General features: G+C 33.9%; 1 protein-coding gene across 9 annotated transcripts in view; it reads left to right on the forward strand.

Annotated features, from left to right (window-relative positions):
- The window catches only part of ANKRD17 (ankyrin repeat domain 17), a 162777-nt gene that overhangs the window by 104879 nt on the left and 30072 nt on the right, over nucleotides 1–27826 (forward strand). For 7 of the 9 annotated variants that reach the window (XM_023637982.2, XM_070263709.1, XM_023637985.2 and 4 more), the window contains 9 exons: nucleotides 1004–1152; nucleotides 9117–9228; nucleotides 9385–9530; nucleotides 13009–13151; nucleotides 13711–13924; nucleotides 14419–14594; nucleotides 15697–15859; nucleotides 18165–18260; nucleotides 19645–19761. In XM_023637982.2, coding sequence (XP_023493750.2) covers nucleotides 1004–1152; nucleotides 9117–9228; nucleotides 9385–9530; nucleotides 13009–13151; nucleotides 13711–13924; nucleotides 14419–14594; nucleotides 15697–15859; nucleotides 18165–18260; nucleotides 19645–19761 — 1316 coding nt within the window. The remainder of the gene's footprint in view (nucleotides 1–1003; nucleotides 1153–9116; nucleotides 9229–9384; nucleotides 9531–13008; nucleotides 13152–13710; nucleotides 13925–14418; nucleotides 14595–15696; nucleotides 15860–18164; nucleotides 18261–19644; nucleotides 19762–27826) is intronic. The other 2 variants (XM_005608721.4, XM_070263708.1) reach the window with 1 other exon arrangement.

Genomic DNA, 27826 nt, shown 5'->3' on the forward strand with positions numbered 1-27826 from the left:
GTTGATAACTACGTTGGTAACACATATCCACACTACTGTTGAACAAAGATTAATGCCCAGATTAGTACTATAGCATTTTTAATAGGGGGGAAAAAGGATTGATGTTCACATATCAACTCCAGAAGTGAGTTGGTGAGGGAATTTATAAAGTACCCTCAACTGCCACCGCCTTTGGAGTTCCTCCACCTCGTACTGACCTAGTTATAGCCCCTTCTTAGATTTGCAGATTTTGGTGAAAATAATATCATGGCAAAATTATACTTAGAAGAACTAACAATAATCTATGTTTGAAGGATGATTGTGTGCATACATTTATTTCTACTCTAATCTTTTAATTTTGTCCTTACAAGTCAGTGTGATTGCTGGATTGATTGGTGGGCATTTTACCCCCCTCAGAATAATTCTGCATGTGAGAAATTATATTTCTGTGTGAGGATCAGGTTTTTATATTTGACTATGCTGTTGTACTGAGGACTACAATTCAGAATATTATTATCCCCCTGTCTGTAGTTAGTGAAACAGTAGGAGGTGTTTTAAGTGATTGGATAGAGACGTCTCCCCAAACAGTGATGTTATTTTTATTAGTTCTAGACTGTGAAGTTTGAAATCGGCAGGTAAAAATCACGTTTTCCTCCTTCTGAACTTGACTATTTTGCCTTTTGTTCCTTTTCTGATTAAGAAGATATAATGGACAAGTCTCCATTTATATTTAATTTTAATTTGTAAAAAATATTTTTCTTTCAAGGTTATTTTTTAAATTAAGCTTTTATGATTACATGCCGTAAGAGGGGAATTTGTTTTTCAGATGGATTATTATTTAGAAAATCGGTTACTCTCAATAAACATTATAATTTTGGACTGTTGTCCAAAGTCAGAAATAACCAGGAAAATGGGTCTACCTGTGTACATTTTGCTTTAAAAATTCTTTATTTTTTAATAATTATTTCTTACTGTTACCTAACAACGTTTCATCCATATTAAGTGCAGTTATTTTGTTCAACAGCAGTCAGTGGAAGAGCATCTGCAATGTCAAACACTCCTACCCACAGTATCGCTGCTTCCATTTCCCAACCTCAGACTCCAACTCCAAGTCCTATCATCTCTCCTTCAGCCATGCTTCCTATCTACCCTGCCATTGATATTGATGCACAGGTAAGCTCCAAGTTCAGGAGTGATGGTTTTTAACTGGAATTATATCATCATTAAAAACATTAATCAGTGATTTAAATCATCTCAGACTGCTTTGTCTCCAGGCAAAGAGCTGAGCAGCAGTTATAAATAAATTAGAATCCACCTTTTTGCCTTTCCTTACCTGCTGCTGGAGGAGAGCCTTGCAACAGAATCCACATTTTAAAAAATAAAGTACCAAATACAGATTATTATGGATAATTATTTGATGGTCTGGTTTCCAAGGTCATCAGATAATCTTTTTAAAAACTTTAGTTTGAAAGAGAATATAGAAAGAATTAACTTATTTAAGATGAGTGTGTATTTTCTTCTAATCTTACATTAGAAGATATGCTTTAAAAATCATAATAGATTACATGTAAAAGAAAAGATTCTTCCATTTATATATCATATATACTCAATTGCATTTATAGCAAAAATTCTAATCTTGCTGACTGAAAGATGTAGTGTCTGTAACACTGTTAAGTAAAAAAAACCAAAAACAATAAAACATAACAATTTAAAAAAAAAATTAGTTTACCATGAAATCTCAGGGCCAAGTGAGGTTGGAGAGAAAAGGATAGTTTGTGTTTTGCCCTGAAGAAACACCAAGAATCCTAGCTTAGAAGACTGCTGAATGAGGTTAGGGGTATATGGCCTTCTTCAGGACTGAGAAATGTTTGTAGTTTATTTAGTTTTGTATTTTGATTAATACTGGAGAATCATGGGGACAAGGGTGAGGGTGGTGGTGTACATTATAAAACTTGTAGTTTTGCAAATGATCAGTTCTTTATAAACCTGAATTTCAGGAGGTGTGTGAGTGTGTGTATGTTGGACTATTAAGGGCGTGTACTCTTAACCTATTGGAAAGTAAAGCCTCCTTTTCATTAAAATGTTTCTTGGTAATACTGTGAAAAAGAAATTTCATTTCTCTTCTTACTTTCTTCCCAAATGTTTATCGATTTATATGTGCTTTTTTTTTGAGGACTAAAAATTGTCAGGGACTATTTTAAAGGAATTATCTAATCTACAGACCACATATAAAGTAGCTACTCTTAAATATCCATTTCTCTGATGAATAAATTGAGGCTAAGACAGAGATTAAGCATTTTGCTTATGATCGTTTCAGTAAACTAAGAAGTGGTGTGGCTGGGAGTCAAAGCTTAAGTTGGTTTGACTTCAAAGGCACTCTTCTTAACTATCATACTGTATAGCCTTTTTATGAGGGATTCATTTGATGAATTGCAATGGTTTACATTTAATATTGATAGCATTGTAAAATTGGATTGAACTTGGTATTGAATTTGCATTGTTTCCTCCAATCTTTTTTGCTCTAAGGCTGTTATGTTTTAACCAAAAGCATATTTTCTAGTTTTTATGGGATCAAGAATTGATCCATGAGCAAAGTAAAAACTTCACCAAAATATCAAAGGGTTTCTTTTTAAAAATGCTTTTTAATAAAACAGCCACAGAAAAAGTTTCTCCAAGTGTGGTCATGATTTTATTGAATTTGAAATTATTATGGTGATGGTGAAATCTTACCTGACTATACCTAACTCAATCAATCAACCATCACTCTATTATAAATTAACTTCTGAGAATTTATATGGAAATATTTACAAAAAATTTTTTTAATTAAAGAAGAAACTTACATTTTAAATGTAGTAGACATGCTTCTGTAGAAAGATTGACTGTCACTCTAAAAATCTCCTTCTTTTCCTGGTCTCTACATTAAGGTTTTTCAGTTGGGTTAGCCTAACGTGGGTTACATTACTTTTCATGGAGTTTACTGTAATTGCTTAGTTAGACATTAGAAAGTTTCTGCTTTGGGAAGCATAATACAAAATAAATATTTGGAAATAATCGTTTACCATTTTTTTCATTAATTTTTGATGTTTTAAAAAATTTACTAGTTTTTATGAAACCAAGCAGGTACTTTAAAAAGTAAAAATAAATATTCTTTTGTACTCAATCCATCTGAAGTTTTTTCTAGATTCTAAAATAAAAATTCCATGTGATTTTACATAGTGGATATCTTGGTTTAGGTGTGACAGTACTGTGCCATAACAGATAAGTGATAGGATGAAAAAATTAATACCAGGTTTCTTCCTGTTTTGAAATATCAAGCATTCTCTAATAATTGGATCTTTCATTTGTTTATTTAACAAATTTTGGCATGTACATTCTTAACACTTTATAGGTACTAAGTTTTTTAACTTAATCTTTATGAGAACCCCATCAAGTAGGTACTGTTGTTATTCCCATTTTACAGGTGAGAAAAGTGGAACTTTTTAGTTAGAGATACTAACTACCTTGCCCAACTGCTAATTTATGATGGAGCCAGCTTTCAAACAACTCTGGCACTCTGCCTCTAGAACCTGTGCTCTTAACCACTGCACTATGCTGCCTCTTTTTCAAATTTTTGAACATTTGAATTACAGTCATGTGCCGCATTATGTTTCGGTCAGTGATGGACTATATATATGATGGTAGTCCCATAAGATTAGTACCATATAGCCTAGTGTTTGTAGTATGTTATACCACATAGGTTTGTATAAGTACACTCTATGCTGTTCACACAATAAAGAAATTGACTAACGATGTCTTTTTCAGAACGTATCCCCTTTGTTAAGTGACACATGACTGTATATTAACCTGGTAAATTAGATTATAGAAAATGGGCCCGCCACATAGATGGTAAAGGATCCACATGTTTCTCATCTTTGCATCTTTTCAGCTTGTCTCCTTGGCCACACCTCATGTTTACATCAAATCTTAATTTAAGGAAGAACAAAAGAAACGTTAATTTTTTTAAAGCTTCTATGTATGTCTCCTTTTTAAAATGCTAATGGTTCTTAAAATGGTCCTACTTTAAACTCCTTTAATTGATCATTATAGTTAGGAACTAATAGTTTTAACAAGGAGTAGCAAAAATCATGTTTAATTTCTGGACCCTAAAGAATGCTGAAGATAAAAGTTTGTGTTCTTTGTAAGGTTCCTCAAATCTAATGTTATATAACTAGAAATCATCTTTGGTTTGCAAGTGTGTGCCACAGACTGTCCATCTCTCATTTGGCAATTTTAGTGAATCAAGTTTGTCTGGATAATTTCAAAACTTTTAAGATTAATACCACATATTGTCCTGTTATCAAAATTTATTTTAAGAAACATCAGTATATGATCGTTTGAAGGAATTATTTGCGACTATTTTACCATGCTTTTTGATAGCATAATTCTAATCTTTATTTTTATTTTTCTCGAGTGGTATAACAAAACTTAGACCTGCATACTCTAGATATAGAAATTAGGAATCAGGTAGTGATTTTTAAGAACCACTGGATTTATATGAAACAGTAACTCGGTTGAAGGTTAGAGTTGAATACTACTGAATTCATTAAATATTTTCTGTATTTTATTGTATGAAATTTTGATTAACTCTAATAGTCCCTAAAAGTGAGAAAGAACCAATTGTGTTCTGTTCATGAGTTGTAAAAACTTGTGTTCCAGCCTCCCTCCCTTTTTCTTATCTCTTGTTTTTTGTATATTTCTGAACTGCTTGTCATTTTTATTCTTAAACTTGGAATAACTTATTCAAGTACATCTTCAAAAATGAGAAAAATAAATACTTCCTTCTGCAGTTTTGCCTTTTTTCCAGTTTTTAGTAATTAACATATATCCACTATTATCTTTTAAGGGAGGGTAAACATTAAATTTAACTTATATATCAAGACTGAAACTGTAAAGTATGTAAAATTATGTTTTGCCTTTAATGGTATAAACATCATTTGGATATTTTTCTCTTTTCATGTTGGTTTTGCAATACAGAGAACAGTTTGGTCACAATGATTTAACAAGGGAAATTAAGGATACCAGGAAAAATGAGTTAATAGTGATATGTAATATGCTGCCATTAAAGCATTCTGCTTAAATTCGTGCATTCTACTTTATATGAACTGTTTTAAGCAGGTTATTTACTGTTTTACTGACTGTTCTTGTTTATTGAGTACCCCAAAGTGTTATCCTTTTTAATCTTATATATGACCCTTGACATGGTTAGAGAATGAGATGTTTGGGATTGTTGAAGGTTATGGAAGTTTTAAAAAGTTCAGCCCTTTAAGTCCTAGTGGTTTTGAAAGTAATTTAGTAACTTTAGATGTAGTTAATAGATACACTTCCTTTTTTACAAACAGTTCAGGTATGTTTTTTACCCTCATTGCAGCTCATTAAAAGCTGCCTTTTCCTTTGATATTGCATCTATCTTATGATTCTTTCTTGTTTTTCACTCTTACATAATTGGATAGTCCTGTTGATAACTCAGAGAATATTTTTATATTTAAATATATTTTATCATTTCTTAATAAGGTAGAGTCATCATAACAACATCTATTGTAGTATGGAATTGTATATTTTATGGTATCTTGGGCTAAATGGATATTTTCTTTAGAATGTAAACCTGGATGAGCTTTTAACAAAGCTGGACGTCTTTCTCCTTTTCAGGTTTCTCTTAGATATATGACAAAGAATGTGACTTGTTAACCAATAACATGATTTTAGTGGTACTTTGCCTTCCAGAAAGTCATCTTTATTATTATTATTTCCTTGATTAGCAATATTCAAAACACCTTATTTTTTTCTGTACCTTGTCAATCATTGTTAATTTTAACCCAAACTTCTACTTCAGTTAATTTGTGTTTTGATATATTGCAAACAAGGTTAATATTTCTTACCATCTGGAGATTGTGTAGATGAGTATTTGGGGCGGGGGGGGTAGAAGCCTCACTTCAGAATCTGTAAATTCTTTCATTACTGTCTTACAAAGATTGTCATAAAATATTGGTTGTTTTAGTTTCTCCTTAATCCAGAAATACAATGAAGTTACCCACTCTTAAGTTCCCCCAGGAATTTGGTCAGTCCTCCTTTCTCAGCTTTAAATATTTTTTTCTTCAACTCGCATAATACATTGTTAATATTTCTCTCATAGTTTGAACCTAAATTTGCCCTGAATAGTAAAAGTAAGCTCCTAGTGAGCAGGGACTGTATTTACTTATCTTTGTCAATCATAGAGTACCTAGCAGAGTACTTTGAATATAAAAGGTGCTTCATAATGTCAGTTGAACTGATGTTTTATAATGTTGAAAACCAGTATTTTACTGGTCCACTAAAATTTTCCATGCTTCTCTTTTTCAAATTTTGTTTGCGTCTTCATTCTCTATTTGAGATTGGCACCACTTCCTAAATTACTCTTTAACCTCTGGAAGACTTAGAAACCGCACGAACTTCATCATAAAATTGACTCTTCATCATAAAGTTGACTCTTGTACTGATTGTCTATACACTAACATAGAGAGCACATAAGACACTTAACATGTTGCCCTCATTTGGCTGTGTCCTAGGGCCCCTCCGTGATGTAATGGGAAAAGCAGGATTTTATTATCCAAGATCCTCTTAGTTTTTGAGCCGGTCCTTACTGGTTATTAGCTTGTGTGACCACAGAGGGTTATTTCTCTGAGCCCTTGTCTCCTTTTCTCTGAAATCATACGTAAATCCTTCCCTATAAACCTGAAATGAAGATCAAATACTATAACACAGTCAGAGCTGTCACTCATTTAAGTATTCATGTCCTTCTCCATTGTTGTAGTTGGTGCATCTCTCCCTTGTGGCCATCCCTGATCTCTGCAGTCAGTAGCTCTGCTCTCTGCCAGCTTCTTTTTGCGGTCTCCCTCTTCATCACTGACTAGTAGGCTTTTTCTTATTTCTTGACTATCGATTTTGCCTTTTGTCTCTTGTTATTCATTTTTTTATAATGAAGTTTGGTTTTTAGAGTTATTGACCTTCTGGGAGAATATGTCTTTTTGTATTTATGATATAACTATAATAAGTATTATATAAATATAAATAATATATGAATATTAAAACACAATAAACATTTCATATATATAGTCCTTTGTTTTGTTAGTAATAATCTTTGACTCTGTGACCCTTTACAGCTATTGTCATTCATTCAACTTAACTATCATTTATTATTTCCTAGGCAAAGCATCACTTAGAGGTGGAGAATGCAAACATGAATAAGACATGTTCACCTTCCAGAAATGTATGGTCCTCTGAGAGTGATAGACACATAACTAATATTAGCATAAGAAAGATTGATGATAAATGCTGTAATATAGATGCATGTGTAGAAATGAGGGAAGATGGCTTACAACAGCGCTGTTCAATAGAAAAATAATGCAAGACACATATGTAACGTTAAATTTTCTCTTACCACATTAAAAAAGACAAGTAGGTGCAATGAATTTTAAGAATATATTTTATTTAACAATGTATCCATATTATTGTTTAAACATGAAATTAAGGAAAAAATTACTGAGCTATTTTACATTTTTATTTCATACTAAAAGTATTCAAAATTTAGTGTGTATGTTACTTACAGCTTAGAGTGATCAAATCATCCTGGTTTTCCTGGGACTTTCTTGATTTTAACACTTAATTCCAGAAACCTCTCAGTCCTGAGCAAATCCGGATGGTTTGTCACCCTATTTAGAATATATCTCAACTTGAACTTCATTGAAAATACTTGATTTGCATTTAGATTTAACTGTTGTACAGTTGAAAAAGTAGATTCCTTTTCTCAGGTTGCTCCAGACATACTAAAAAGTTTTCCAATAACAAAATTGAGTATTAATTTTTAAATATAAATGATTTAAAGTTAAAATGAAATTCAGTTCCTCAGTCACACTAGCCATATTTCAAATACTAGTGGCCACATGTTGCTTATATAATCTTTTTTGGACAGCACAAGTTTAGAGTACTAAAGTTATGAGGACTTAGTTCACTAAACAAGCTCTTAAACTGTGAGAGAGTATGACCACTGGTAAATCTAATATTGGTCACTATCATTAGAAGTCATAAGTAAATTGTATGTAAACCATGTCATGTCTCAATTATTATAGTCTTTGTCTTTCAAAGTATTCTATATTTTACTATGGTTTTTTTTTTGTTCCTTTAAGTATTTTGGGGCTTTGTTTCCGAATGCAGTTAAGTTACTTGGAAACAATTTTTTCATTTCAAGGCCTGCTTTTTAGCTTTGTTAGATTGGTCCGGAACAGCTAATTTGACCCCACTGTTAAGGATTTTACTTGTTATCCTGTGTGTTTTGAGATCTTTCTACTCTGGGTGGTGGGAACCAAACTAAACTATTCCTGCCCTGTGTAAGTTCTGGGTGTTGTTCAGCCTGATCCCTTCTGGGGGTATTTCCCTGGCCTCTGATAATTTTCCTCGTTCATATGTGCTGATCAGAACTCAGCTGAAGACTTGAGGAACGTTGGCAGATCTCTGGAGTACTCTCTGGAATACTCTCTCTCTGTAGCGCTTTCCTCTCCAGTAGTCTGCCCTTTGAATTCTAGCAACCTTGACCTCTCCAAATTCAGTCTTCTCGACTGAGGGAAACTGCCAGGCTGTTTGGGTACCCTCCTGGCACTGCAGCCTGGGAACTCCTGGCAATAAGTTGAGTTAATCATTTCTGTCCTCAGAGATCACTGTTGTGCACTGCCTGTCTAAATACCATCATTTCAAATAGTTTATCCCTTTTTTTTAGTTGTTTTGAGATAGGAAGATAAATCTTGTTTATGTTACTCCATTAATGGCTGGAAGCGAAAGTGGGTCCACAGTATTTCTTTTAATCATGTAGTTGAAAATAGCATATGGTTGGAAATCATACTTTTTTCCTTCATGCTTCCTTTAAGAATTGCCCATAAAGTTCAAATATTATTTGTAGCCTTTAAAATCACAAGTTGGCCACTAATGTGGAAAAAAAACCTTATTATCCAAATGTTTGATACAGTAGAATGGTACATATGTATCTGTGTGTATTTGGTATATGTATATAGTGTAATTGATGTTAAAACTTTAGAATTATCTAATCTAATCAAAAAATTAATTTTTTACAGACTGAGAGTAATCATGACACAGCGCTAACACTTGCCTGTGCTGGTGGTCATGAGGAACTGGTACAAACACTGCTAGAGAGAGGAGCTAGTATTGAGCACCGAGACAAGAAAGGTGGGGCCTACTTTTGTTAATTTTTTTTTCCTGGAATATTTGTGTTCTATGAATAAATACTACTTCTAGCCCTATTTTGATGGTTAGACATAATGGAAAACAGTATTATTGTTCCTTTGCTTAGTGTGTAGTGAAAAGATCATTGTTTTTCTCCAGGTTTTACTCCACTCATCTTGGCTGCTACAGCTGGTCATGTTGGTGTTGTAGAAATATTGCTGGATAATGGTGCAGACATTGAAGCCCAGTCTGAAAGAACCAAGGACACACCTCTATCTTTGGCTTGTTCTGGGGGAAGACAGGAGGTAATTTTTCTCCTCCATCTATTTAGCAAATGTATACTTTTTAACTCACATGATTTTATGGGAATGGTGGATTAACATTTAGATTTCTCATAGTAACTGAAACTGTTACTTATTAGTAAAAGGACAAATATTAGTGTTAGCATAAGCTATCTTGCCAGAAAAATCATATGTTGTTTATTATTCTGCTCATCCAATAGTAATACCTGCTATAGGAATCCTTGTGTGTTGCATTCAGGCTAAGAGAATGATTATGACGTCCCAAATCAAATCAGTAAGCTTCTGATAAGCAGGGCCTAAATTCACTCAGCTTTTCCTGTCCTACTGTCCTAGAGTACCTAGCATGAAAGGTACTTAAAAGATTAGTAGAGAATTGCATATTCAATTTTTAGTTGTTCTGAGGACCTTTTCTAGTTTATCCCCATCCTTTCTCAACTCTGGAGGTAAGGTTCTCAGATAAGATTATATGACCTTTTAGTTTTTTAAGGAAGGTAGAACGGCTGTTGTGATCAGGTGTAGGCCCAAGAAATTATAATTCACACTGTCTCGTGTATCTTCTTCTGGCCTTTGGTAATCAACTGGATGACCTAATTTTTTAAATCCATTTTTTAAATCCAATGCTATGTACAAAGGATATAAGGCTTTTGATTAGCAAGTCATGCTGTCTCTATAGATTGACAGCTTCTCAATCAGGGAATTGTTGAATCTTAGATTTAGTAAGTACCCTAGGTCATCCATGTCAGTTTCCCGCTCAGCTTAAAAATTTTCTTTTTTTTCAACATCCTAATTATTATAAAATTTTCTGTCTCTACCAAGCTAAAGTATGCCTTCCCTATGTTTCCCTACTATTCCTAGTTCTGTTCTTTGAACTAATGGAAAGAGGTTTATACTCTCCTAAATCTCCAGATATTTGAGTCTTTATTTGCCAGTCACCTATTGTTTATGTGAAACATGTCCTGTTCTTTTGATTGTTAGCTTGGGAATACCTTTTCCAAACCCTTCACCTGGCTATTCCACCCATTGTGCTATATCCCTCCTGAAACATTGTATCTAAAAGTACTCTGACCACAAACTGGTGTTACTATTTGTGTATCTTAAACCCCCTCCTCTCCTTTTCCTGTCATAGCACCCCAGTTACATTGAACTCTAATAAGTTAAACCCAGTGGGATTTTTAATAAACTTGTAAATAAAAAATTTTGAGAGGTGGAATAATTCCTGCACAGAAAGACTGGGAAATCTAATAAAATGGTACATATATAGAAAGATAGGGCTTGGTGATCCTTTATCTTGTGAATTAAAAAGAATTGGAGCCTAATGAGCCTACAAGCATTTTTTTTTCCATACAATTTTTGCTTTGCTGTGTCAGTAATTTTTGCTCCTTTATATTTAAAGTAGATATTTTGTGTGTGGACAGTTAGATGCACTGCTATTAGAGATGTTCTGCTCAAGAGACAGCAAAGGACCTATTTCTACTGTGCTATTTCTTCTGGTCGAATGAATACATTTGTGTCATTTTTTTATTTTCCTGTATCCCCACATGGAGGTGATTGATATGTTAAAAGGATTTTACAACAAATAATATTAAGATAGTAAAAAATAAGCCAACTTAATCTCATAAGTTATTTCTACTACATCAGAAAAAATAGAGATCCCCATGAACGTCAAATTGAAATGTGATAGCAGAAATTTTTGCAATTAAATAACAACATTAATAGAAAAACTTGTATTGGTCAGAATGTAAATGCTTCTGTTTTGAAATATAATGAAAGTTAAACTTTGACTTAAGTAAAATTTTCACTAATTTTGTACCTTGAAATAATACTTGCTTCATAAGTAATAACAAATTTTTCAATTTTGAATCAAAAAGAAATCAGTTGATTTCCTTCCTTTCAAAGCAATATTAAAATCTATAGCATACTCTAATCTGTATGCATTCTTATTAAAATGTAACAGATGAGGTTATAACAGTTATAGAAGTCTTTTAGGGTAATAATTTTGTTTTTAACACTGTTGCTTTCATTTGGTGTCATTAGAACATTGGAAAGTTATTTTACCATAAAATCACAAACTAATTTTTTTTATATTGAGTGTTTATTACCTTTTGGAAATAGATCATTTCCTCTGAAAGATAACTAAGGTCAGTTATCTTTGCATGATGGAATTTTAAAAACTTGAGAAATTTGATTAAGGATTTCTATTTTATTGCTTAAGAGACTGTTTCTAAAATAAAACAGCCTAATGCCATTTTTTGGTCTTATTTTTATAACCTTGTCACGTAAGCCACCTAGTCGTAGTGGTTCTAAAAGCAAAAAAGTGATGGACAGCAAGTTATATCTAAAATTGGTCATAGCTTTTTCAAACAAGTAAAGTTTTAACTGGAATGTAACACAAAGCACTGTTTGTTAATGTTTATTTGCTATTTCCCAGTTAATATTTTAGGATGCATTATTAATAGTAAGAGCAAGGATAAGAACTATGAACTTGAACATTCTTTAACTTCCCCGTGCCTGTTTTCGAAAATGAAGATGAAAATACTAGTACCTGTGTCAAAATCAAAATTAAAGCCTTAATTTTGATTTCAGTATGATAAACTATAGCATATTCATATAGTGGAATGCTACACAATACAAATGGCTCTCAAACACTATGTAATTTCATTTATATGAAGATCTAAGATAGATGAAACTAATCTGTAGGTGGGATTGACTTGGAAGCATCATGAGTAAATAACAGATTTAAATTACATTAGGTTTATGCGTTTATCAGACCTTGGTGAATGTACACTTAAGTTTTGAGCATTTATTGTAAGTTACAAATTTCCCCTAAAAACTGAAAAAAAGCAATAGTCTAGTTAATGATATGCGTGCTATCAGTATTTAAGGGAAATTGCAGATGTCTACAATTTACTTGGAAATGCATCAAAAAATGAAGAACAAAGGAATAGATGTGATAAAGTTCAGCAGAATATTAATGGTAGAATCTAGGTAGTGGTTATATATAAATTTTTTCAGTTTTTCTCTATGTTTGAAAATTTTCATAATAAAATGTTGGAAAAAATAAATGTTAGCTTTATTCCAAGTTTTTTTTTTTTTAGCTTTTATCAATTTAAAAAATTTATTTTAAAGATATTCACATGTATAAATGAAAAAATATTATTCTATTTTTCCACTGTGTGGTGTAATAACTCAGAAATATTAATTCCAAAGTAGCATTGCACAGCAACACATGAGGTCTAGATCTTTCATGAACACGCTGTGCCGTTTCATCAGATTCCAAAATGATTTTACTTGAGAAGCTATCTCTTTGTTGGCCTCTAAGACGTCTTGCTATCATTTGAGACTGATTTTATGTAAAGGATGAAAGAAGGACTTTTCCCTTCTGTTATTATACAATATATGAGAAAAAAAGACAAATCAGAAATATATACCTTGCAAATTGTCTCACCTTAAGAAAGCACACTTTTTCCTTTTTTCTTTCCAGGTGGTGGAGCTATTGTTAGCTCGAGGGGCAAATAAAGAGCACAGGAATGTTTCTGATTACACGCCTCTAAGCCTGGCTGCTTCTGGTGGCTATGTGAACATTATCAAAATATTACTAAATGCAGGAGCTGAGATTAATTCTAGGCAAGTTTTATTCTCTCTCTACATGCCCGTTAAGAATGTTATGTTAAAGATATTTTAGAACGTTTATATTTTTAGTGCCATATTTAGGAAATGCCTTCATTACAAATTTAAAATTCAAATTACTGATTTTTAAGATTAATTTTATTTAAGTATTTAAAACTCTTTATGTAGAACGTGAAAAAATATCAATTACTCTATTTCTTGTGGAACTAACGTACATCTTTTTAATGAGTTTTTATTAAGTAAGCAAGTATGTGCTTTAGGATGGAAAATCTGTCTTTAGTACCTTAATGATTTAGTAATCACTTTTCAGCCCAAGTCATATGTTAAATGAGATACAGAAAGTATTCTACTTCTGGATAATAAAAGATTTCTAATGGAGTCTTGGTAGTATCTTAAAGACTTACAAGGTCTGAGAAAAATGATTATTTTAAATAATCCTGCAAAATAAGGAACCTTAAATAAATCCTGAAATAGAATTCTATATTATCATCCAGTTTTTCTGGGACATTTAAAATGTGTATTTTTCCTTTTGTTCTCCCCATACCTCCACCCCCAGAACTGGTAGCAAATTGGGCATTTCTCCTCTGATGTTAGCAGCTATGAATGGGCACACAGCTGCCGTTAAGCTCCTGTTAGACATGGGCTCTGACATAAATGCTCAAATAGAAACCAATCGGAACACTGCCCTTACATTAGCCTGCTTCCAAGGAAGAACTGAAGTGGTTAGTCTTCTGCTTGATAGAAAAGCAAATGTGGAACACAGAGCTAAGGTAAGGAAAGGTCTGATATTTACACATGAATTTACTGCTTTGATATTTAAAGTGTACAGTAGCAATATGCTAATTAGATTTTAGTATTTTCTGGTAACATTTATCTCTTATATATATATTTAATCAAAAATCGTTCTGTATGACCCAAGTATTGCTCTTGAAAGTACCTCAACAATAAATTTTTATAGGTAATAGTGACTATAGAGTTATGAGCTGAAAAATATGTATTATCATGAAGGAGAAGAGAGGGAACATTTATTAAGTGCCAGTTATATGCCAGGTACTTGCATCTTACACAAATTTTTTTAACAAATTGACATTAGGTAGAATTATCTTCTTTCAGTAGATACCACTGTAACTCGGAGGCTCGTAGTGTCAGTGCTAAAATTTAGTTGTGAATCTTTATAGTGTATTGCTCCCCAGATTGTTATTCTTTAACATTTTAGCTCTTTCTAGTCTCTTATGTGTTGTTTTTTATTTTTCGCTAAACCTAGACTGGCCTCACACCACTAATGGAAGCTGCCTCTGGTGGATATGCAGAGGTGGGCCGAGTTCTTCTGGATAAAGGTGCTGATGTTAATGCTCCTCCGGTGCCCTCCTCGAGAGATACAGCTTTAACCATAGCAGCAGATAAAGGGCATTATAAATTCTGTGAACTTCTCATTGGCAGGTATGATGTTACCGCACCCTTCATATATGAACACAGTGTGACTAGTAATTACTGTTCTCTCTGGGAAAATTGTGCTATTAAAAAATCAAATGTGATTGCTCCTTCTATAAAATATAAGTGCATGTTTTGTTTTATTTTTTAAACCTACCTCTGTTCTGTTCTACCCATCCAGAGCTATGCTACACTGTCTGATTTATTTCAATGCAACCTAGAAATATTTCTTTTCTTCCTTTCCTGTGTGTGTGTGTACACTTTAAAAGTACTATAATTAGCTATTTAAACATCCGGCTGTTGTCATCCATATTCACATCGCCCACATAGTCTAAGTTTTGCAAAAAGTATCACTACACACCTTAAAAGTCTGACAATAATCTAAGACGTTGGGGCTGATTTTCTTGTTCTTCATAGTAATTAGGGCTTTTAAGTGACACTTATGAAAGGTAGCAGATGGGATCCAGGATAGTTTCTACTTTCAGTCACTTAAATGTTGCCTGCCAGCCTTCCAAAGATGCTTGTCTGCTTAATTGGATTTCATACTTTAACAGTCTTAAAGACCTTTCTGTATGATATCCTAAGCAGTAGAATTTAGTAGTAGCTACTATCAACTACTGTTATTCACCGTGAGTCTTATCTACCATGATGCCCTGAGAGCTAAACCTGCATGTTATTTTTAGATTCATTCTTTTTTGAAGCCACATAATATAAATACATGAATATAAATAATCTGAAACAGATACAATTGCCTTGTAAGGATACTGTTTGCGTCTCTAGGATACAGTTTGTTTAATATATTGACTATGATATTAACAGGGATATGCTTTTATTTTTCACTATGTATAATTTCACATTTTCTCAAGATTTGAAACTCAGAATTATGCAGTCAATATTTTTAAAATAAGCAATTATTGATATATGGCTATTTTTTAATTCAGTAGCTTTTAATTCAATGACTGGAAATTCTTTGTAATGTGTTTTTGAAAGAGAAATATATTTTAGGCTTGAATTGTATAAACAACTTTCATCTTTACAAAATATTTTCAGTACTTGGTTTTTATTGTTATCTGTTTCATTTTAAACAGTGGTATCTCTGTTGTTCATTTAGGGGAGCTCACATTGATGTACGTAACAAGAAGGGGAACACTCCATTGTGGCTAGCAGCAAATGGTGGACACCTCGATGTGGTTCAGTTACTGGTGCAAGCAGGTGCAGATGTGGATGCAGCAGATAATCGCAAGATTACTCCTCTCATGGCAGCATTTAGAAAGGTATTAGTCTTCGATCCTCATTCGTGTAGATGTTTTTCACTTAGTCTAGGAAGTACGTAGTTTAGTGTTCACTAAAGACTCATTTTAGGACTTAACATCACTGATGAAGGCAGTAATATAATAAGCTAATAATCGCTCTGATGGCAACATTGAAAGGTAGATACAGATGTCCCAGAAAAGTAATATTACCCGTACTGAACATTAAAGCTAACTAACTATTTGAAAAGTTGTTCTAAGTAATATTTTCAAAATCTAGTTGCAATCTTAATATTTTACAAAATGTAAATCCAATTAAGAGTAACTAATTACTTGTTTATGAATGAATACTTATATTAGCACAGCAGAGAAAAATTTAACTTACATTGACTTTATTTTTAATCACTGACTTTAGTTACTAGGAAAAAAGGAATTAAATAATGAAAACCCAGCTGACAGTATGTGAAACTACTGAAAATAGAGTTTACTACGTTCTGAAATAGAAATACAGTTTTTGAAAGCAAGAGAAACTTTGTTTCTCTTTCTCTAGAGCCTAGCACAGATCTTTGTACAAGTAATTTGATTTGAGGATTTGATTGCTCTTAAGTGCAGTTGTGTTACTGAGGAAACCAGATCACTATTTCAGAGATTATAATTTTGAGTTTCATTATTCTGAGACATGCAGGTAAAATCCTTTGTAGATTCCAGATTGCTTTGTTGTATTGAAAAATTTTAATATAAATCGCAAGAAATCATCTCTTCCTTTTTTCTATTACTCTCTGACTCTTGTTCTTTATACCACCTCTTCCCTGGATGCTCTAGACTACCTCGCCACTGACTCTCTCTATTTTTCTTCTCACCAAACAAACTTACTCTTTCTCACTGGCTACCTACCTCTTATCCATGCAAGCTAGCATATCATTATCAAGGTAATCTTCCTGACCACTCCACTCTATTAGTATCCCCTTCAAGAACTTTTTCCTGTCTCCCTAGTCTCTGTAGTCTTTTGAAATGCAGTCTTATTTTGTTATTCAAAGCCACCACAATGTAGTGCCTTTAGAGCTCATCTCCCATTGAGTCCCTAATGTGGAGAGTCTTCTTGCTTGGTCTTTTCTTTGTCACTGTCTCACACTGCCTTTGTTCTCGTCTCAGGAATGCCCATGTCCTTCCTCATTTTTCCAAAATTGCTCATTCTTTTAATCTACCCTTCTACAGAAACTCTTCACATCCTATCTGAGCACACATTGAGATATTTAATCTCCATAATATTATCTTTATCATTCATTTTGACAAATATATGTGTTGTTACTACTCCAATTTCTAACATGCATATATCTTATCTTTCCAAGTAGACTTAGCTCCTTAAGAACAGTGCTTATCGTCTATACTCTGTTGTATTCATTCTATTATTTATTTTGTTAGTACCTACCATGTGCAAGTGTAATGGTTGGAATATTACATTGTACAGAGTGCAGGAGTCGCACTTTTTGAAAAATGTAATTTAGTCAGTAAGATACCACACACAAAATCAGGTAACTGTGAGTTGTCCCATATAAATAGTTAAATTCTATAGAAGTGTTGGTGAGATATCAAGGAATGATGCAAATGCCATTTGAGCTATTCGTTAAAAGATTGAGATAGTTTAAAAAGGTGTACAGATGAAAAGAAGCGATAGAGGCAAATAGAGGAAGTATACTAAAAGTGAACAGCTGTTTATTCAGACTGGCTAACTTATATGTTTTGTGTCAGAGAGCAGTGTTGTGGATTGGAGAAAGCGGAGAGACCCTCTTGAATTTTGGTCTAAAGATTTTGAACATAGTGAACTGTGTTATGGTGAATAATATAATCATAGCTCATGCTTAGGAAAGGGTATTGTATTTCTTTCATACTATCTACTACAGAACTATGCATTTACTTTTTATCTGAAAGAAAGAACAAAATTATTTGTACTCTTTTAATGCTTAGAACTGAAACGAGATGCTCATTGTAATGAATTAGCTAGAAAAAAAATTGAGTATTTTTTTTCTTTCAGACATATCCCCTATTTCTTCATACTGATTTTTGGGTTATTGTCTTTTATTTAGAGTGGTTTAGAATTTTAGGTCAAGTTATTCTGTACGTTTTTGGAGAGTGGGATGAGAATGAACAATGTAGATTTAACTTGTTAAAACCAAAGCCTGTCTCTTTTTCATTTACAGTGCAAATAATACCCAATTAAGTCTTTATTTTGTGGCACTAATGTCAAAGGAATCTTACTTAAGACAGACTGTAGATGTACTGAATCGTGTTAGAGTCTCTTTTTAATTTGGCATTGATATCTGGTTTTTAGGGTCATGTGAAGGTGGTACGCTACTTAGTCAAAGAAGTGAATCAGTTTCCATCAGATTCTGAATGTATGAGATACATAGCAACCATCACTGATAAGGTAATATATTGATCAAATTCATCCCACTATATGAGATAGGGATCCCATTTGGTTTCATACATATATATCCCACACTAAGAAAAATGTCTGAGTTTGAGCAATAATGTGTTGTATATAGCAATTTTCATTTATCTAGTATTTGGGGATGAAATATGTTGTTTAAGGGATACTATTTATAGATTACTTACCTAATGAAGCAATAAAACAGTCTCTGTGATAAAATTACTTTATCCTTTTAAATAGTACTTGAGCTAATTTAATTTTTGTGTAAATACTAAACAATATAAAGCAAAGATTGTTATTGTCCATTAGTGCTATAATCTGTATGTTTGTTTATCCAGACTGATGTCTATTCTGAGAGGAACAAGCCCAGTGGATTTTTTTTTGTATACGTAAACAAAAAATGAACATAGTACTTTTAATCATGGGCAAGAAAACTTTGTCTTCAGCATAATGTAAAATTTTGTGTAACTGTCAGCTGAAGAATGAATTGGCTTGGATTTTTGCAGGAAAAGTAGAGGAGATACAAAAAGATCCTATTAGAGATCTACTTAAGATCTTTCCCTGGTGACGTTTTGATTTGGGATTTATGCTAATATTTGAATAAAATCCTAAGACATGCCTCTGAAAATCCAAAGAGGTCAACATATCTAAAAATGTCTTTCTGTTACATTTTCTCAGCAGTTATTGCATGACAGTGAGCAGCTTTTCCCCATAGGTTTTATTTAACATAGCCAATTTACTGTCTTGCCTGCCTGTCGATTCCTCTATGACAGTTAACATTCCTGGATACCACTGGGTTTTTTTGGAAATGAGAGAGAGATTAAAAATAAGGCTTTTGTCTTAATAGGGAAATATCCCTTTCCTGTCAAAAAGTGTGTTGTGAGAATGAAATCACTGAGAAAAGTGTCAAAGTACCTGTGTCTGTGATTTCTTAATGGGTGATTCTTGCACATGAAGTTGTAGCAACAAAGCTTAAATATTTGAGAACAGTTCTTTCCAGTTAAGTACTTTAAAATTATTTAAACCCATTTTGTTTGTTGACATTGACTTTTTCCTCTAGCCCATTAACCAACTGACAAATTATTTCAATTCTGTTTGCTATACGATTACTTATATTCAAATTATAGGAGTAAATAATTTTAGTTTCCAAAGTACCAGTCAAATGAATATTATTTTGAAGAACAGTAGAGGCTCTTTGCTTGTATATTTTTAAAAATATGCTGTTTAAATTGTTTTTACTTGCATCCTTTGTTGCCCTACCACTGATCTTTATTGCTTATGTTCTTTCAAGTGCCTCAATTAATATCTTGATCCTTTCAGAATTGTCTCTGAATGTGTATTTTTTTTTTTATGCTGAAAAAGTCTTAATTTTTCATTTTAGGAGATGCTGAAGAAGTGTCATCTTTGTATGGAATCAATAGTACAAGCCAAAGATAGACAGGCTGCTGAAGCAAACAAAAATGCCAGCATTTTATTAGAGGAGTTAGACTTGGAAAAGGTAATGATAACCTTTACATATGAAAAATACCTACTTTTTTCCCTCCTGCTTTCTTCCCCCTACTTTGTAATCTGTTGTTTTTTGTTTTTGTTTTGTTTTGTGTTTACTTTTGCTTTAAATTATCGGAATTTTCTCTCCAATTTTGTCTCAAATACTGGAAAGAATTTTGAGTATTTTAAATATTAAAAGAATTTTCTTTGTAATCAGAATAAACAAAATTTTATTATAGGAATTGCATTAATCTGGAAGTCAGAAAATCTAGCCTCTAATGCTCAATTTTAGACTTATCTCAGCTAATGATCTCTTAATCCCCATCCAAATCTATACTTCATTGATCCTAGACCTTGTAATTGGTTGCCAACAGATTTATCAGAAGTACCAAATGCACTACCAAGGCATAACCAACCAGTGAAGTACAGCCACTTGGTGGAATGTTTAATGAGTACATTTTTTTAAATGGATGATTTCTCTTGTACTTTTCTTTTTCAGACAGACTATAGCATCATTCCCATCTATTCTCATGGGGAGTGAAATACTCCAGACAACTTATAGTTTGGACCGTCTCATAGCTCCTTCTTTTATTCCTCCTTCCTGTCAATAACTCTGCACTCTAGAATGTGATAGAAATAGTAATGATAGCAGGAAAAGAATTGGTTGGCATTGAATATTATGGAATACATATTCTGCTGTATTTCATCTTTTATAAAAGGTTAAAAATGTTATAAAATTTGGGCCCAGCCCAGTGGCATAGTGGTTAAGTTTGTGTGCTCCACTTCCTTGGCCCAGAGTTCGCAGGTTCAGATCCCAGGCACGGACCTACACACCACTCATCAAGCCATGCTGTGGTGGCATCCCACATACAAAGTAGAGGAAGATTGGCACAGATGTTAGCTCAGGGCCAGTTTTCCTCACCAAAAAAAAAGTTACAAAATTTAACATGTACTGTTTACATTTATAAAGAATACACAATGATAATTATAACCTTTTTGATTTGAGTCAGGTCCATTCTTTTTTATTGTACTTGCTGACTTTGTTAAGCTGTATATGTCATCTTGCATAAAGAAAATATGAATTATTCTGAACATATTATTCTAATTTAAATGTGAAATACACTTATTTTCTGGAAAATATATTTAATATTGGAGGTTCTTCATTTTCAAAAAATTTGTGGTTTAGATTCTGGTCAATTGAAAAGTAGCTTTTTTGGCCATTTTGAAGTTTTAAAAGAATATGAACACATTGAGATTAGATAAAATCACTGTAACTATTACTTGACCTATCTTCATATTCAGTTTCACCTAATATTTATTTAATGCCTACTAGATACCAGGCAATATAATAGGGCCAAGTTGTATGACAGAGTACATATTATTTTAGTCTTCTCAGTAAAAATATTATTACTCTCCTATTACAAATGGAAAAACTGAATCTATGGGAAGTTAAGTAACTTGCCTAGCTAGGCTAGGATTTGAACCCAGTTTTTTATTCTAAATTCCCTGGTTCCTTCTTCTCCCTTAATTGAACATAACCTACCTCTTAGTTCTTTCTTTTAAAGTATTAGAATATCCTGTTTTTGTATTGCTCTCCTATTTTTAAATGTTAGGATCTCTAAGTAATAGTTATTTCATGATATTGTTTCTTTTTGCATTTCTATAAACCTAGAAAGCATCCTTTTTATAGCTAAGATGTAGATATCTGTTTTTAAAATCTTTAATTTTTTCATACTTTTGATGTTTATTCATTATATTAAATACATTTAGAGATTTACTCCCTACCTGTAAATTATAAAGTCAGGAAGCAGTTTTAGGAAATATCCTATTAAGATGTCTGTTCTCAGTCAACTTCATTGTGTTTTCTTTATTACAATCATGTGTTCAGTCTAAACTGTGAAACATTCAGAGATAACTAAAGAAAAACCTATTTCGTCATTGTAAGATAACTAAAGTTAAAAACTTGATAAGGTAACTAAAGTCCTCACCTCTATACTAACCTATAAAGCCTTTTAAGACCCTGCATGATCTGCCCACCCACACTACTCCTTACACTTCTCGAATCTTATTTTTTTATTACTTTTTCTTGGTCACTTTGCTCCATTCATACTGACCATCTTCTTTTTGCTCTCGCTGTGCCTTCTGCCTTGAATCTTCCTTCAGATGCCTCATATTTTAGTCTGCGTTTCACAAACACATTTCCTTTCTTTATTTTCACTTTCTAACATTCTAAATACTATATTTTACTTAGTTATCTTGTTTGTTTCTCTCTACCACTAGAATGTATGCACCACAGAATGGTGCCTTCCATGCTGTAGGCACTCAATAAATATTTGTTGAACAAATAAATAGTCACGCATATGGAGATGGTGTGCTTTTTTAAAAAGCAGAATCATGTCAACATACCATTCTAATACTTGCTTTTTCCCCCTTCTCAATAACTGATGGATATTGGCAATTGATAGTGATTTAAATAACTGCAGAATGTACTCCATAGTAAGTATGTTTCGAGTTTTTTGTCACTACAGATAATGTTGCAATAAACATTCTTATACATATTTCCTTATATTTTGGTGCTTTTATTTTTATGGAGTGAGTTTCTTCACTTGGGTCAATATATTTTAAATTTGATACTTCCGTGATGTTTTCCTACTACTATCAGCAAGTGTCATTTCTTTGAATTCTCGCCAGCATTTCTTAACCTTGATGCTCAATGCTTTCAAAAGTCAGATTTAAAGCAAATCAAAAGGAACTTCTTTCAAGTGTCATTGCATATTTTTCCATAATATTAAAACTCAAAGATGATAGATAATCATCAATTAATTACATGTAAATTGATTCTTCTGCATAGACTGATACTTTATAAACAGTTTTGAATGAGGATGGTACATAGATAGAATTCTGCATTATAGAGGAGGCTCTTCTCTCCTGACCTGCAGCCCAGTATTTCTATTTGAAAAATCATCGGATTGGGATCTGATAGGGTTTGGTTCACCGTTTTTCACTTATGATTTACATCTGGGAGAATACTCTTTTTTGAGACGGTACGTTCTGGCTCCCTCAGTTCTGATTTAAGACTATCATTAGAGCTGGTCTTGTCTGGTCTGTCGATGTTCTGCATGGGTCACTGATTGCTTGTATAAAAATGCTTCTTTGGTCAGCCTTTTTAATTTGACAGTTTTGGTTAATAGGTTTATAAAAACTGCTGCTGAGAATACTGCCCATTATATTGATCAGATTCCCTAATCGTAATTCAGCAAACATTTATTTACTGAGCATTTGCTATATGAAAGAGTCCCCACTCTGGAGCAGTTCATCTGATCAAACTGTGGAATCCTCTTGCAGTTAATTGCTTGTTCTTGTCTTGACTGTTAGAATCTTTAGTAGATATTGTTGTTCTCCATTTTTGATATATTTGTTTTACCCCTCCACTTTATTACTTATTGTTTCTTCTCCTACCTTTTTCTTTGTTAACTTTTGTAACATAACCTTTTAGGTAGCTTTGTAGGGTATGTTTTTAAAAATATTCCTAATAGATATTTTCAATTGGGTTTTTTTCCCATTAACTGAAGCTTTTAATATGCCCATCCCACCATCTCGGTTCTATACATATCATTCTCTATCATCTCCTATCTTTTCAGCTTTACTCCCTCTACAATTCTGCCTCCTACAATCCTGACAACACCCTGCCTACCAATAAATTGTAAGATCCATTTATCATACCATCCTTCACTCTTTCTTACTCAAAGTCTCTTTCTCCTTATTCTCACCTGTACCCTAGTAACTAAATGTATCACATGAAAAAACATTCAACCTTGGTGACTAATTTTGCTTTAAATGTGTAACAGTGAACCCTTTAATGCTCTCCAGCAGTTAGACTGTATTTCCCTAGTTTAATTCATTCTCCCACTCATCTTGACCACTATTCCTTTCTCCTTTATTCTCTGACTTAAAGTGCCTGCTCTCCTTCACCCTCACTTGATGCCCTTGCATCCTATATCAGTGAGAAAACTAAAGCATCAGAAGAAGAGTGTCAAAGACTTTCCCTACTCCATTTACCCACCCACCAATCCTTGCACCTATATTCTTCCTACCAGTTACTAAATAAACGTTTTGTAACCAGTCCCTCCATTTCTAAACTAGATCCTATCTGGTCTCCCTTACTCAAAAACATTGTTTTAGCAATTGTCTTTTTTTACCTCTTATATCATTTTTCCTCCTCTCCTGGATCATTCTTATCATCATACAAGCTTATTTCTCCAATCTTAAAAAAACCTTTTGATTCCTCCAACCCTTTCTCCCCAGTTTTCAGCTACAAGCCCACTTCTTTGCTTTTGTTTGCAGCAAAACTCCTTGTCTATTTTGGCTATGTCCAATTCTTCCTTTTTCTTGAATCTATTCCTGCCAGGCCTTCTCTCTTACAACTCCACCAAAACCCTGCTTTTATGGTCTCCAGTGACTTTCATGTAGCTAAATCCAATGATTACTTCTCTATCCTTATCTTACTAAGTCTAGTAACACCTGACATACTCTCTTCACTTAGCCTCCATAACACTACACACTCTTGGTTTTTCTTCTACCTCTCTGGATATTCCTTCTCTTCTCCTCTCTTAGTTGGAAGCCCTTTAGCTCATTACATGATCTTCTTTATCCACTGGTCATCTTATCCTGCTTCGTCACTTTAAATCTATACCAGCTGATCCCAAATTTATATCTTTAGCCCAGACCTCTTCCCTAAACTCCAGTCTCATACATCCAGATAGCTAGTCAACATCTCCATTTGGAAACCTAATTAGACATCTCATACTTGTGTCCAAATGTGAACTCCCTATCTTTGCCCACCCCAGACCCCTCAACTCTGTCTTGTAATTGTTCAGGCTAAAAACCTTGAAATCATCCTTGATTCCTTTCTATCCTCTATTGTGTTGGATTATCTTGTTACCTTTGCCTTGGAACTATATCTGGAATCTTAATTGCTTTTCATCACTTCTGGTTCAAGTCATTAATATCATCTCTTATGTTTATTACCACAGTAGTTATTTAACTAGTCTCCCTGATTGTCTCGTTGCTCTGCAGTCTGTTCTCCATTTAGCACTTAAGGTGATCCTCTTAAATCATTTAAATTTCCCTCAGAGTAAAAGATAAAGTCTTTAAAACACCCTGCCAGGCCCTAGGTAATCAAGCTCCCTGATAACACTCTCTGAAAGTCATTTTCTACTTTTCTCAGCCCCAGTAGCCTACTTGAACATTCCAGGCCTACTTGAACATACTTGCAGCTTATGTACTGGCTGTAATACTTCTTTGCCTGAATTACTTCATCTCTTTTAGATGTTTGCTTAAACTTCACCTTCATGAAGCTTATAGTGATCACCCTATTTAAAATCAAACCCCCCTACCTGTTCCCAGATACACACTTCTCTTCCCCTTGCTCTAGTATTCCTGTTTTTACATTGTACTTAACACATTTTTAAAAACTATATAATGTATTTATTATGTTTATCATCTGTGTGCCTCCCCCCTAACTAAATGTGAGCTTTGCAGGCTTCATGAGGGCCAGGGATATTTTGTCCCATTTACTGATGATGAGTCTTAAGAGATTAGAACCATGCTTAGTACATAGCAAGTTATCAATGAATTTTCATTGGATCCTGCCCCTCTGTTCCCCTAGTACTCTTTGATCTCTTTTTCTGTTATTGATATCACTACTCATTATTCAGAAATGAAATCTTGATGTCACTTCCAGCTTCTCACTTATCCTTGCTTACCATTTCCTACGTGCATCAAAGGAGTTAGTGTAGTAAATTAATTTAATCCAGTGCCTGGCACACATTAGACCCTCTGCATATTGATTGGATCAGTATCATCATCATCACCTTTAACTGAGCTTTGGCAGTCTCTGGACGAGCCTTCTCTCCCATTCACTCCTTTTTTTTTTTTTTTTTTTTTAAGATTTTTTTCTTTTTCTTTTTCATCCCAAAGCCCCCCTGGTACATAGTTGCATGCTTTTTTTAGTTGTGGGTCCTTCTAGTTGTGGCATGTGGGACGCTGCCTCAGCATGGCCTCGCGAGCGGTGCCAGGTCCGTGCCGTGGGCTGCCAAAACAGAACGTGCGAACTTAACCACTCGGCCACGGGGCTGGCCCCAATCCACTCCTTTCTAAGTTACAACTTCTCACCTGAAGTACTACAGTAGGCTTCTTAACAGTCTCCCGATATAAATAAATATCTTTCTCTCTATCATCTTTTGCCTTCAAGTTTAATCCTTCTCTGTTCCAATGTAACTTTTCCACAGTTCCCATAGTTTTCTGATACACAGGTGGGATTGCCTTAGTCCCTCCTCAAAAATCTTTAGTCTCTTCATTGTCTGCGTGGGAAATTCCATGCACTCAAGATCGCCTATCTTACTTCTTCAGGCTCATCACTTCCTATGGTTTTCTACTCCTCACATATCTCATTTACTTTCATATAACCAAATTTGCAGATTGTATTTCTTCAGTCTGGACCACCTCTCCCTAAATCCTTAAATTCTCATCTTAAAAAGCTTAACTCTCAAATGTCACTTTGTTTCCTAAACTCTCAATTAGAAATCACCAGTTGGGTTAGTGCCCTTTCTCATTCCACAAGAAAATTATTCTACAACTTGACCCTTTTCTTTAAAGCCTCTACCCTCCCCGACATATACCCACAAACATATAGCAGTTCCCCAGTAAGTGAAATGAGATCTGGGCATGTGCCTTGTGAGAAAATATAGGTCGTAGACTGAATTTCTAACTCTGTTTTCCTGTACCTCCAGACTTACTTGAATCTTCATGATTTAGTTATTCTGTTTTCATGTGTTTTCTTCAAGGTCTTGTATCACTTATTACCACCTCCCCCATATTGCTTTACCTGCTGTTTCATTAACTCCTGCCCTCTGCCTAAAACTTAATCAGGGTAACTATCCTTGTGAAACTTTATCTCAAACTTAGTATTTTGTTTCCTTCTCCAAATATTTTAAGAGAATAATCTATGTTTTGTTGACTCTACCTTTTAAATTTTTAATCCTCAGCCCAGAACCATTTGCCTGCTCCCCCCCTACTGTAGTGAACTACAGCAGAGATCATCAATGGCATCTTCACTGCCAAATCCTGTTACCTCTTTTCAGTTCTTACTGATGCTTACCAATGGTGATTTGCCTTTCTTCAGGAAACTCTTCTCACATTGAAGCTGTTGTCTCCTACCTGTCTTCCTCTGCCTGAATATGCCTTCCTAAAGGATCATTTGCTCTTCCTTTTGAATATCGGCTGTTCCCTCCCATTCTCCCCCTCTCTCAATATGTATACACCCACACATAAATATATAGTTATTAACCTTTTCCCTTTGGTGGTCTCATTTAACTCACTAGTTTCAACTACCGCCTGCAAACTCATGTTGCCTCTTAAATCTGTATATATCTTGTCTAATTCTGCTTAGTTTTAAAGAGCTTCATATGTTATAGGTCCTTTGCAGCCATAGTCTGAGTGAGATCTCTTCTCCAGAAAGTTTCCTTAGGACCTCTGAATTTGTGCCCTACTTTTTAGTGAGTCCAAAGGGTTAATAAAATCTCTGAGATTATCAAGACACCAGCCTTAGAACTTCAACATTTAGAAATAAGAGTAAATACCTAGCCCTTGGGGACCTGAACTCAAATTTGATAATGCAGACTCTTACAGTTGCCAAAGGGCCAGGCTCCACTGACTGAAATCTGTAAGGCCTGAGGCATTGCATACCTAAGACCCAGCCACACCCACACACTAAGACTTGCCCTAGCACGTCACCCCCACCCACACACCACGTAGGCCAGGTGGGTTTAGATGAAAGCCTGCTGTCTGATTTAAACTTTTCTATTTTTAAAAAAGCTTTCGCCCCCTTGAACTCCAATCACAATTACCTCCTACCACTGAACAAATTTAAAAATCTAGCAAAATCAGAAACCCATCCTGGCTGAGCCAGAAGTCTTAAACTTCACTTGTTACTCTGATCCCCCCAAAAGCTATTTCCTATAACTTTCTCAAGGCTTTTCTGTCCATACCTACATGATAGAGATAAAATTTGTTTT

The sequence above is a fragment of the Equus caballus genome, chromosome 3, assembly GCF_041296265.1.
Source record: "Equus caballus isolate H_3958 breed thoroughbred chromosome 3, TB-T2T, whole genome shotgun sequence".
Classification (NCBI taxonomy): domain Eukaryota; kingdom Metazoa; phylum Chordata; class Mammalia; order Perissodactyla; family Equidae; genus Equus; species Equus caballus.